At 43.6% G+C, this 12,405-nt stretch overlaps 2 protein-coding genes and 1 long non-coding RNA gene across 5 annotated transcripts; 1 reads left to right on the top strand and 2 right to left on the bottom strand.

The window, feature by feature from the left end:
* Positions 1–1,083: 1,083 nt before the first annotated feature.
* On the bottom strand, positions 1,084–3,667 carry LOC117542868. 3 transcript variants are annotated; one of them, XM_034210753.1, is made up of 7 exons: positions 2,916–3,087; positions 2,672–2,748; positions 2,388–2,568; positions 1,988–2,228; positions 1,675–1,846; positions 1,432–1,580; positions 1,084–1,312 (listed from the first exon to the last, which is right to left on the bottom strand). In XM_034210753.1, exons 4-7 carry the CDS (start codon positions 1,995–1,997, stop codon positions 1,134–1,136), a joined length of 510 nt encoding a protein of 169 aa, XP_034066644.1. In that variant the 5' UTR covers positions 1,998–2,228; positions 2,388–2,568; positions 2,672–2,748; positions 2,916–3,087; the 3' UTR covers positions 1,084–1,133. The 3 variants fall into 3 exon arrangements, 1 of the variants encoding a protein (XP_034066644.1); XR_004568498.1 differs by lacking the exons at positions 1,432–1,580; positions 1,675–1,846 and adding an exon at positions 3,437–3,667 and having other exon boundaries at positions 1,132–1,312; positions 2,916–3,093; XR_004568499.1 differs by lacking the exons at positions 1,084–1,312; positions 1,432–1,580 and adding an exon at positions 3,437–3,667 and having other exon boundaries at positions 1,786–1,846; positions 2,916–3,093.
* A 300-nt stretch (positions 3,668–3,967) lies between these two features.
* LOC117542855 lies at positions 3,968–5,591 on the bottom strand. Its single transcript, XR_004568495.1, has 3 exons — positions 5,294–5,591; positions 4,245–4,374; positions 3,968–4,098 (listed from the first exon to the last, which is right to left on the bottom strand). It is a non-coding gene; the product is annotated as an uncharacterized LOC117542855 (long non-coding RNA).
* Positions 5,592–7,051: 1,460 nt separating this feature from the next.
* LOC117542860 lies at positions 7,052–7,960 on the top strand. The gene has a single exon (XM_034210738.1). The coding sequence runs from the start codon at positions 7,052–7,054 to the stop codon at positions 7,958–7,960; it is 909 nt and encodes a 302-aa protein (XP_034066629.1).
* The last annotated feature ends 4,445 nt before the right edge of the window (positions 7,961–12,405 follow it).

The raw sequence follows: 12,405 nt of genomic DNA, 5'->3' as shown, positions 1-12,405 counted from the left end.
TACTTATTCCGTTCATATGTTGGCTAATTAGCAAGAATGCAATGTGTACAGTTTGTAACTTAGAGTTTGTAACGCAAAAACAGCAATACATATTTATAAAGGGAGACATTCATATTTTCAGCATATATACAATGGCCTCATTGCGTTTATTAATAGTTTACAGTCATTTTCTTCCAACATCGTGCAACAACCGTTGGAAAGTTCAATAACTTAGGGTGATAAAAAGTATAACTCCAACAACACCTCAGTTGTCAGCAATGTGTGTAGTTTCATGTGTTTTTAAAAGCTCAGTTATTGACTTCTTTCTACAGGTGTACATGTGCAAATTGCACCACGATGCCTTCTGAACCGGAGAATGTGTGCTGCATGGCGATACCACAGGTAACATTTTTGATAGCTTCACTAAGTTGTCTGTTTAGAGAATACATTTTTAACATGTCATTCAATATATCTTTATCACACTAGGTGTCAAGATGGATGCAGGAACTTGAAGACTCTGTTAACTGTATGGTGGACCATCCTGGATTGGAGCCTGTGTGCCTGAATGTGTTTTCCCTGCAGAATGCATTGAATATTTACAGAGCTGAACATGGTGGACTACAGTTGAGGCAAATAGAGCAGTGAGTGGTTTGTTTGTTTTGACTGAAATTGTAAAACGAATGCTAATATTGTTCATGGAAATAAATACTGGTGTATATGGCTTTATGCAATCTTTCATTGTACATGTACTATTATATATATATATATATATATTATTACACAGCAATGGCATAACACACCCAAGTGTACGACAAAAAAAGTCCACACACAACCTTATGCTTTTGAAATCAGAATATTCTTTACCCATCCAAACATAAATAATCACGACACATTTGATATCAACTCTGAACTTTATTGTCAAAATGAACGGTTCTTTGAACCCATAAAAAAAAACTAAATGTACTTGTATTATATATAAATGACACTAAATATATTTTTTAATGATTTCAGGCGTCACAGGTATCTAGCCTACAGAAGCTTTGTGAGCTGGTGCTGGGGCTTCCTTGGACGCAGGATCAGAGTGGTGATTCCGGCCTGCGTTATCCTCAGGATTCGCAGAGAGTTTCCTGATCCGCGAAATATCTATGTTGGGTTCAGACAGCAGCCAAATTGAACCGAGTAGCATACCCGGAGATGACCTCCTCCCTGTCAGGTCGCTCATATTGGGAACACAGGTCCTCTGGGATGGGTATCTTCAGAAGCTCCTGTGTGAATGGTGCAGGGTCCACAAAGACTTGGTCGAAGATGAGGTCCATCAAGTTGGCCACGTAGCCTGTGCAATGTTAAAAAAAGCACAACAAAAAATGTGGTTTACATTAGTATATGCATGTACAAAACTGAAAGTTCTTTTTAATTTATTTATTTTATATTTGTAAATAGTTACACACTTACAGAATGTGGGGTCAGTCTTTACTGGTTTTGCTCTGCATTCTCCCTTCCTGGCCTTTGGGAACTGCAGTTTATACAGAGGCTTTCCAGTGGATGTAGTGGCTTGTGCACGCTCAGCGTTTTCATTGTAGTGCAGGGCTGCCAGGTACAGTCTTTCATTTCCGCCATGAGTAAAAAAAAAATGTAAATAATAGCAAAGGATGTACAAATTGTCACTAATTAGTAAGTAACTATGGTTTATTTTACCTGCACAACATTCCAAGAAATGGAAACACAACATTCTTTGGAGCAAAGCGCAGGATGACGGCATGGAATGACTCCAAAGATGAAGTCTGGTGGTGTGGGCTGAGTTTGGCCACAGCTTTCAAAATCCTCTTGTTTGAGAGAATTGTCTCCAGCTTGTGAAAGGCCGGCGTTCCTAAGAATTTGAAAATCAAAGTCATATTTGAATTGTCATGCTTTATACAGTAGATTGTGTCTGACAACATCCTGTATTCAATAGTTGTCCCTTACAAATATTTATAGAGGAGTAATGTAATATGGTTTATGAACAACATACCTGCAGCCATCCATTGGTATTGCGCAATGCGCAGTGGATGAAGGCACTTGGGGAACAGGGGGTCATCATGAGAGTGGATATCCTGCACGTGGTTCAGGATGGAAGTCCATTTGGCCACTCTCAGGCCCGGTGGTGGAGGTTGCTGCAGTCCAGTATATGTGGTTTCTTATACTCTTCACCCACCCTCGAAGTTTTCCGCAGTCCTTCTTTTTTGCAGCCTTCTCCAGTTGCTTAGAAATCCCTAATAAATACATTTAACATGTATTTAATATACATACAAGTTTACTCAAAATATTATTATACTAATGTGATTGTAGGAAGCCGGGTTTGTGTCTAAATAAAATAATGATTGTATTTACAATCGATTTATTTACATGGAAATTAATATAAAGAAAAATACCTTTTTCTATGTGCCACACATCAAAGAATTGGGTGATGCTGCTTTCCCTTAGGAATTTCTGAATTTGCAGATGTCTGTCCGTGACAATACAGTCCAGAGTCACACCACGTTCCTTTAACAACTCCAGACTCCTTTTCAGGCCCTCTAACTCCATGTGGTAGCTTCCACCAACCTCATTGCTCTGTTATGACACATACAAATAACCATTGATACACACATTTTAAATATAACGTGCAAACAGTGTTAAAGAAAAAAACATTGATATTTCATTTCACCCCACTTACCTGAACCAACTGGAGGTCAACGACTTTGTTGTTCTTCAGGTCCATCATAGTGTAGCTTCCGAACTTTGCAGAGTGGCCTGTGAAAATATGTTTTACAGTAATTACTTTTCTCTGCGGATGGTGAATTTGTATTTTTGCTTGTAGTGTTTAGCATAAGTTTTTCAGGAACCATTAATTGAATAAATCACACATAGTGAAACCCCTTTCTGAAATGTAAAATGTGAATTATATAAAAAATACATACCTGGGGAGTCAGCCCTCATATCACCACCAACTATCACTTTCTCCTCTGCATGGAGCTTCTGTAGCATGCCTTCCTGTGATTTTTGCCAGTAAGAAACAATCGCTGGCTCAATGAACATCCTGGCATGCCTTCGGAAGGTGTTGTATTTGCATAGCTGCATATTCATTGCTTTGAAGACTTAATGGTTGAAAGAAAACCGCAAGAATACATTTTAATCTCAAAGATCACCTGTAGATGTGTCAATGAGGAGAACCTGGAAAGTGCAAATGAGCTGCCCTTTTTTTAAACAGGGAAAGAGCTGAACATGTCATTAGGGGTGCTTACTCTACAGTGCCCCTTTCACATCTCTTTCTCCACACCACCCTCCCAAAAGATCTTTACATATTAGCATGGGTCGTTACCTAACAGTGCCCTATTCCCACCTTTTCTCACTCTTGTTATTGTTACCTTGTCCTATCTTATTCAACAACAACATTTGCATTTTCAAACATTGGCAAAACAATCTTCTGCAGTTAATTTACCTTTGAAAGTTTGTAGAAAGATGCTCCGTTGACATATGTTGCAACTGATAGCTGCAGGTTTCCAACTGGAGTACTCCCAAGAACAGGCTGGCTATTCCAGTTTCTTGTAAACTGACAATGGGGGCACAGCTGCTGCACTGATATGAATGTACCGATCCTTCTGGTTTGTACATCACACACACGCTTGCACACAGGACATGATTCAAAAAGCTCCATGAGGCAGGTCTCATACACGATGAATGTGTTGATCGTCTGGGGGGGGTTTTGTTCTTGACCACTAAAACAAAAAAATAGAAGTTAAGATCCATCACACAGATTGTTGCTTTAGAGATCTTTGGTGTTTCCCTATTATCAATGTTTGAATTATATACAGCAGAAAATACAATACATAGACAAACTCACACATAGTGATATTTCAGTAACTTACGACATGGCTGTTGTTTCTGTAGCATTTGTTATGGATTCTGCTGGATCATAAGTTGCATCCTGGCCTTCGGAAAACACCAAAGAAGAGCTTCCCTCAAATGGATCTTCATATTCCTCTTCAAGATCCACACGGGGCCTCTTTGGTGGTCTCTTTAAGGGGGTGGATGTTAAAAAGGGCACTTCCAACGGAAGTGTTTCGACACCAACGCTTCTGCAGGGAATTTTAGCCTGGACAGCTGTAACATAATTGTATTTGACATTAAAAACAAAACAAAAGATAAAACAAAAATATTTTACAACAATTAGAAGCATACAAATTAAAGGCTACAACATCAGAATGTCAAGATGTATCCAAAGAACATTTGAAAAACGTGCTTCTAACCTGTACTTCGATGTGAACCAAGAGTCCTCGAGGATAGCTGTGTACGAACAGTACGGTACTTGGGTGGGTCAGTCTGACATGCAGAATCTGTCATCACAGGTAATCTGCTGGTAGCATGTGAGGTGCTGGCCTGTAGAGAAGAAAACAAAATCATCTCAATTTAGTATTCAGGATGAGAAAATACTATTTGGATAAATATCGTCTGAAATCCCAAAAGATGGGGGCTAAAACTCTCTATTTAGCAAAGCTCTTTGCTTAGCCTTTTCCAATCTGAGTTAGTTTTGAACCGTAACGTGCATGCTGTGTTTCTGACTCAATACAGATGATGTGTTGGAGAGGGGCTGAGCTCAGTAGACTGACTGTAATGAGTGCTAGCCACTAATTAGCCTGTTGCTAGGTAAGGCCTGTCAACAACAACAGACCAACGGGGCTTTAGTTCTGTTTTACTCATGGTGTGTGTCCCCCCTCACATACATACACACAGTGTTGTATCCTAACACATCCCCATTTATATTCATGTGCGTAAACAAGTAAACATACAAAAGCTTTTACATATAACGCTGGAAAAAACGGCATGTCTCATTAGCTTAGCGTAGCGTAGCGTAGCGTAGCTTACAGATCTGATCGTTCTTACAGACTACAATCACAAAAGCTTTTAGATATAACGCTGGAAAAAACGGCACTTACCTACAGAAGATTACGTTTGTTATTATAACTTACTCAATATAATTTTAGAGGATACAAAATACTAATAAATAGGAGAATAAATACTTGTGTTATCGGCTAGGGCGTGGCTTTACAGCCTTCACACAGATCGCCATTACGGCAGTATGTCTGAACATGTTAGCAAATGCCTGATAATTAAAATAAAAGACAAAGCAAAGACTGCGGAGCGTACAATATAAAATATTATAAAAACATATAAACACCTAACCGATTACTATTTGGGTTTGAGGCGACATTGATACGGCGAAGCTACATGCTACATGCTACATACTACAAGCTAGAGATAGCTTTATCAGGAAAAACACCGCTAAATAAAAACTTACAGCTTCAAAATTGGATGTGTCCTCACTGGCCTGCTCCCGGATGGTTGGTATTGATCCCGGGTTTAGCATTAGCTTGGAGGTATATCCGTGTTGGACTTGAGAGAAGTTCATAAACATGTCCGTGGTAAAATGTTTGGAACACACAAACAGAAATCTGCCGTGGTCTTCTGGCACATGTCCCTTGAAAATGAAGTCTAGCCACAGATTATTTTCTTTTTCCACTTATGGCATTGCATGCAGTCCCCCTTCTCGAGTCTTGCAGCCAACAACAGCACAAAGTTTAACTCGCTTAGACATCCTAGCAAGAGCAGACAAAAACACAGATGTGACTGGAGTTGATTTAGCCTGCCGATAGCCTATATGCCAGTGTGTCTCAAACTTTTTCATACCAAGGACCACTTAACCAATAAAAAAATACTCGCGGACCACCTAACTCCACAAATATCCAAAAACACATTGTTTTTTACAAATCGCCTGAAAATGGTACAAACAAGTGGCCACATGTGTGATGAAGGTGTTGCGCTGGGCTATATCATGCAATCGAAAGTGAAACTTAAGCTCGCTCCATTGCGGAGATATTCCCGCGAGAGTGCGGAAAACTTTAATTTATTTATTTATTTCAAATGTGAAATTTTACCAATATACTCACGGACCACTAGGGGGCGCTCACGGACCACCAGTGGTCCGCGGACCACACTTGGAGAAGCACTGCATATGCGAATGAGAGGTTTGGCAATGCACGTGGCCGTGGCTCATTCCCCTGATAGGTGGAGAGTTGACCAATAAGCGGAGCACGTCTCTTTGTGACGTAGGAAAGTGTTGAAATCTGGATCCGTTTTTTTCAGATCCGTTTCAGCCCCTTTTTTAGAGATTTGCCGAAGGAGGAAAATAGAGAGGGTTGTGTTTTCTGACACTTGGTGAGTTCCCTGGAACACCGGGGACATATATTCATGTATAAAAGACGTCCAAAGGTGCATTTTGCATGATAGGTCCCCTTTAAACCAACCAGACAATGGTAACTTTTTAAAAGAAGTGGAGCTTATGGCCAAATTCGATCCAGTCATAAAGCAGCATGTTGGTAGGGTGGCAAGTGGAGCTGGCAGTCACACACATTATATGGGCAAAATAATTCAAAATGAACTGATTGACTCAATCAGCTCTAAAATACTGGACACAATTGTGGAAGAGATAAAAACGTGTAAGTATTTCTCCATCATTTTGGATTGCACTCCTGATCTGAGTCATAAAGAACAACTCTCTGTTATTGTCAGGATAGTATCACTAGTAGACAAACCACAGGTTAAAGAACATTTCCTGGGCTTTCTTGTGGCAGAGCAGTCAACAGGGGAAAGTTTGACATTGCTCATTCTCAAAAGGCTGGAGGAACTTAACATCCCCTTTGAGGACTGCAGAGGACAGTCGTATGACAACGGTGCCAACATGAAGGGTAAGAATAAAGGTGTTCAGGCTAGGTTGCTTCAGCAGAACCCAAGAGCTTTTTTTGTCCCTTGTGGTGCTCACACCTTAAATCTGGTGGTAGCTGATGCTGCAAAGAGCTCACCAGATGCTATAGGCTACTTTGGCTATTTAACAAAGTTGTACAAACTCTTCTCTGCCTCCACGCATAGATGGGACATCCTGCTGAAACATGTCAAAACAACCCTGAAATCGTGGTCAGAGACCAGATGGGAAAGCAGGATAAAAAGCGTTGAGGCAGTAATGTACCAGGCTGGGCAAATCAGAGAGGCTCTTCTGGAGATGAGGGAAACAACTGCAGACCCTGTGGTGAGAGTTGAAGCCCAGTCTTTGGCTGAGGAGATTGGATCTTACCGTTTTATCATTTGCACAACCATATGGTATGACATCCTCTACAAGATCCAGCATGTGAGCAAACTGATGCAGTCACCCTCCATGCAGTTAGATGTGGCTGTCGACCTGCTGAAGAAAACAGGAGATTCCCTCACCTGCTACAGAAGGACTGGATTTTCTGATGCACAGACAACTGCAAAGGAGATGTGTGAGGAGATGAACGTGGAGTCTGTTCTCAAGCAAAAGCGGTTGAGATCCACAAAACGGCAGTTTGGTTATGAGTCTCCAGATGAGCCTATTGATGATGCACTTAAAAAAATGGAAATCACATTTTTTAATGTGGTTGTGGATACAGCCCTCTCTTCACTTGATGAGAGATTTCAGCACCTTGAAGAGGTAAATGACAAGTTTGGAGTGCTCATCAACTTTCCCACCACATCAAACGAAGAACTGCCAAAGCACTGTCAAACCCTGAGCTCTGCTCTGACCCATGATGGACAACCAGACATTGATGGCAGGGAACTTGCTGCAGAAATGCAAAATGTTCCACATTTGCCATCAAAGAAGATGACAAACATGGAACTATTGACCTTCCTTCATGAGAAGAAGCTGACAGAAATGTACCCCAATTTGTGGGTTGCTCTGAGAATCTCTGCCACTCTTCCTGTTACAGTGGCTGCTGCTGAAAGAAGCTTCTCAAAGCTCAAACTGGTCAAAACTTACCTGAGAGCTTCTATGGGACAAGAACGTCTCAGTGGACTATCCATCATAAGCATCAACCATGTGGTCTCAAAACAGCTGTCTTATGATGATGTCATAGATCATTTTGCTTCAAGAAAGGCAAGGAGAGTCAGGTAAGGTAAGGTGTTGAGGTGTGAGATTGAGGCCTGTAGTATTTTAATGGTTGGATTTTAGCTAAATCTTGCTTTTAACCAAGACTGAAGTGATTGATAGCAAATATTTCGGTACCCAGAAGTAGTATGTTTAAGTGTTCAGCAAAGCAGCTTTTGTTTTAAATTAGTAAATGTTTCTGGGTTGTACTTCTTACACATCCAGCTCTTAAGGTGAGGCAATTAGTCTCTCACGGACTGTATATCAGTACAGGTGGATTGTGTGCCTGTCAGCAGAGGAGCAACTTGTTGCCCTGTCTGACCTCAGCAGGGAGCAAGTGGAGGGGCCATGTGTGAATAGGCCTTTAGAAAGCACTGGTGTGTTGGCGAGGCTGCTGACTGCAATTATAGGTTTTAATGTTGTATTTGTGTTAAAATAAAAAACACAGCTTCTGTGTGATTTATTATTTATTTTATTTTTGGGGGGGGGGGGGGGGGGGGATACCATCTAAAATCTCGCCTAGGGCGGCAAATTGGTCAGGGCCGGCCCTGGTTGGGACATTGAGGCGGGTAAAGCGTACAGCTAACTATCGGAAAAAAGGAGACCGCTAGTAGATTATTTGAGCAAAGAGAAGGTACTTCCACGCAGAATGGTACAAAAACAGAGAATGGTTTATTCTTTGCAAAACCACTAAACGATAGTGATAAATTGCGATGTTAACAACCTCATGATAACCTCATATTTTTTTTAACTTAGGATCATACCTGTGTTTAGTCTAGAAAAAGGTAAATGTGTGCATTTTATTATAAAGTTGTGTATATTTACAGACTATTGCAAAAACTAAGAAGCTTATAAACATCAGGTTTAAAACTAAAAGAGCTTTACAAAAAAGTAACCAAAGATGTTTGGAGTTTTATTTGAGTTATTCATTTAAATGTTTTGTCTAAGAGATGCTGATTTGAAACCGTTGTTAGGCCTACATACAGTTACGCATTTCCTGTTTCTGCCAGAGAGAGGGGAGTTTGTCCCAAAGCTTGCTGCTGTATTTACTCCCTCCATCTGACAGACAGGAGGGAGCCTCATGTGTCACTCCACGGAGTTCACTCCGTCACGGAGGGTGTGTGTGTAGGTGTAGGGCGTGGTTTGGGATTGGGCCATACACACACACTTTTTTTGGCCCCCCCACTTCTAAAATGAATCCGGCGCGCCTGAAATGGAGCATCACATTCCCAGGGAATATAGCATTACAAAATGAATATTCTCCATCAGGGAACGAAGGTAGGCTTACTCGGCCTACCTGTCGTTTATAAAAAGTAGAGATCGAGTCTCACTTGTTAAAAACGATCAAGAGAGGGGAAAAACAGCAGCTCTAATGGCGCGTTTCCACTGCAGCGGGTAGCTCGCTTTAAGCGTGCCGTGCGGGGCCCATTTTTGGTTGCGTTTCCACTTGGCCTAGTTTTGGCCCGAGGCTACTTTTTCCTGGCCCGACTAAATCGTGGTTCTAGGGCCAGGAACAACCAGGCTGAGTCGGGCTGAGTATGCTAAACTAGAGAGAGAATCGCTGGCAAGGGGGCTACAACTACAACAAGATGAACATATTTGAACGTGATTTAATTGTAATACACGTTTCAAAATGATGCCGAAGTAACAACATACTGATACCGGTTAGTAAAAACCATGAATTAATGCTTTGACAAGTCTGCAGACAGACGGCAGGCGAAAAACCCTTTTAAAATGCGTGTTTTCTAAATGTAGCTTGGCTAAGCTAACGTTATATGCTCCGACCGTCCACACTCACAACAACGGCCTATACAGACATAAATAAACCAGCGACTGTATTCGCCATGACACAGGCAGTCTGTGGTTTGTACTTGTTTAACTTTTGTCTAGTTTCTGAACAGATATGAGGAGCTGTGAGCTCTGAGTGCTAACAGCTAACAGCTGTGTTGTTTTTCTTGGGCTCTCATTGAAGATGACGTCACGGCTCCGCCTACACTGCGTTACTATAGTAACTGCCCCAGTTCCTAAACTGTACTGGAAGCGCAGCATTAAAGTGAGCCGGGCCTAATAAGGCCTAACCAAACCGAGCGAGGCCGAGTGAGGCCGAGCGATGCCTGCAGTGGAAACGTGCCATTAGTGCCGACAGGCAGGAGAGAGGGCATGCAATTGAAAAAACCCGACATTACTCATTCTGGCAGGCTATTCAGTACTGAATGTGTCAGAGAGGAATGGGAGAAATCCCTCAAATACAAACAAATAAAAGAACAGGGGATGCAGCAGTGCAAATGTCTTTCACTGTCATTCCTCCGTGCAACGCCGTAAAGGAGGTGAGGAGGAGGAAAGAAGCCATCCAAAGTTATCACTCTCGATTTAAAACAAGCTTGTGATCACCTTTGGCATAAAAACCGGGTTAGGGCGCAAAACAGCTAAGCTGCCATCTCCTTGGATCCGGAGACATGACGGAGCCACCGAGAGCCAAGAGCAGAGCTACTTTAGCTGACAAGAACTTTAGGGGGACCTGATCTAAAGGTTCAAATGGAGCTTTACTTAGTGCGCATAACACTAAAGCCGAACCCATTGAGGCGCCAAAGCGCGTGACACAGGTCTGAGTCTCTGTGCTCCCCGTAGAAAACGTTTTGTCAGAGGGTGACTACACACCGTGCTGACACCAATCTACGTGGCAAGATGAAATGGCAGCAGCATATGTTTTTACCGTGCTATAAGCCAATTCCTGTCCAGCAACAGCTGGAGGAACGACAGCACGAGGCAGGGGGCCCAACGGGGTCCAGGATTTTCCCTATACACCAAACGGAACGTTGTCCATTTGGCTGTGTAGGATGTGTGTTCAGCAGCTGCGCTGATCGAACACCTCCCTGGCGATTTATGTAGGCCGCCGCTGCTTTGTTGTCTGTTTGAATCAACACATGTTGATTGTACAGCAACAGGGTGAAGTGCTGGATTACTTTCCATATAGTAATTCCAGCACGTTTATATGGAGAGACATGTGACCCGGCCACTGTCCCCCCACTGCCTGCGACATGCACGTTCCTCAGCCTGCGAGAGATGCGTCTGTGAACACTGTGGTGTGTGACGTCACTCTGCTCAGGGGCACCCCCACTGACGTGGAGATTTTTCCAGTGGTTTCAATCCAAACCCACGGAAGGAGGAATGTACACCATGCGTCTCCTCTGACGCACGGGGTCGATACGCAGGCAAATAAACCACCTCTGGAGTCTCCTCACTGTGAAGGAGACCCAGGGGGATCACCACGTGACCAGCTGATATCATCCTTAACAGCTGCATCACGGAGAGGGCCGTCACCGCCCCGCGGGATGTGACGCGCCGGATGAGAGCTGTCCGAGCTGCTTAAAAACCAATAGGTTTTTAAAGACAGCCGGTTTATGCAGCGAGCCATGCTGCCTATAACCGACAGGTCAGGGGCAGCCGGCTTAACCGGAGAGCCTTGCTGCTTATTATTATCCATCTGTCCATCGAACAAGCGCGTCGCCACTCTGAGTAATACTCTGAGAGCGCGCGACCTGCTCTGGATGTGCTGTGGTTGTCATGGTGACGAGCCACGTCAGAGCCCTCGCCGCCTTTGCCCGTGAAGCAACCCAAGAGGGGCCCGGTCCGAAAAGGCTGCGAGGGGGGCCTCCACACACTGCATCTCACACCGGCTCTCATCCTGTCTCTGTTTAGGAGAAGGCTCGTAAACTGGACATTGAGGCGCGTTCACGCTCAAACCTGCTGAGGAATGAGCGGAGATGTGTGCAGTGCTATTCACACAGTGCGTAATAACAGCCCTGGGCTCATTACGACCGTGTGTAGTAGGCACATCTGGGACAGAGGAAAAACCGTGCTGCCTATAACCGACAGGTTAGGAGCATCAGGTTTAACCGTCAAGCCCTGCTGTTTAATAACCTACTGGTTAATTACAGCTGGCTTGTGCCACGAGCCCCGCTGCCGCGCTAACCAACAGGTTACAGCCGGCTCAAACCGTACAGGTAACAAACAGCTGGCGTATGCACCTCCACACGCTGTATTACACAGCGGCTCTCCTCATGTCGCCGTTTAGGAGAAAACTCGTAAAACGGACATTGAGGTTCACGCTCAAACCTGCTTGAGGAATGAGTGGAGGTGTGTGTAGGAGGCACATCTGTGACATAGGAAACAAACCCGGGCTGTCTAATTAACCGACAGTTTTTAAAGACAGCTGGTTTGAGCCGTAAGCTTTGCTGCCTAACAACCGACAGGCTGTGAGGCAGCCGCTTATGCAGCTTTTTTTTATGTCATCCGGAGGAGAGCTCTCCTGAACCCGGGGGAACGGGGAGATCTCATTAGGCGGCTGCCTTTCCGATGATCTCCGGGAGTTCCTGGAGAATACCGCCTATCGACGGCCGAGCCGTGATGGCGGATAAAGGGACCCGTTGACCCGTCCATCAGCCCGGCAGCCGAACCTAGGCTCGGCCACC

The sequence above is a fragment of the Gymnodraco acuticeps genome, unplaced genomic scaffold (genome assembly GCF_902827175.1).
Source record: "Gymnodraco acuticeps unplaced genomic scaffold, fGymAcu1.1, whole genome shotgun sequence".
NCBI classification, from domain to species: domain Eukaryota; kingdom Metazoa; phylum Chordata; class Actinopteri; order Perciformes; family Bathydraconidae; genus Gymnodraco; species Gymnodraco acuticeps.
Note: the sequence above shows the minus strand (reverse complement) of the source record. Positions and strands in the feature narration are given on the sequence as shown.

Coding starts and splice junctions, on each gene's coding strand:
- LOC117542868 (XM_034210753.1), bottom strand. Junction 1,581..1,674: donor TTTCTTGGAATGTTGTGCAG/GTAAAATAAACC, acceptor CGGAAATGAAAG/ACTGTACCTGGCAGCCCTGC. Junction 1,313..1,431: donor AAAGACTGACCCCACATTCT/GTAAGTGTGTAA, acceptor AACATTGCACAG/GCTACGTGGCCAACTTGATG.
- LOC117542860 (XM_034210738.1), top strand. CDS start 7,052: ATGAGGGAAACAACTGCAGACCCTGTGGTGAGAGTTGAAGCCCAGTCT.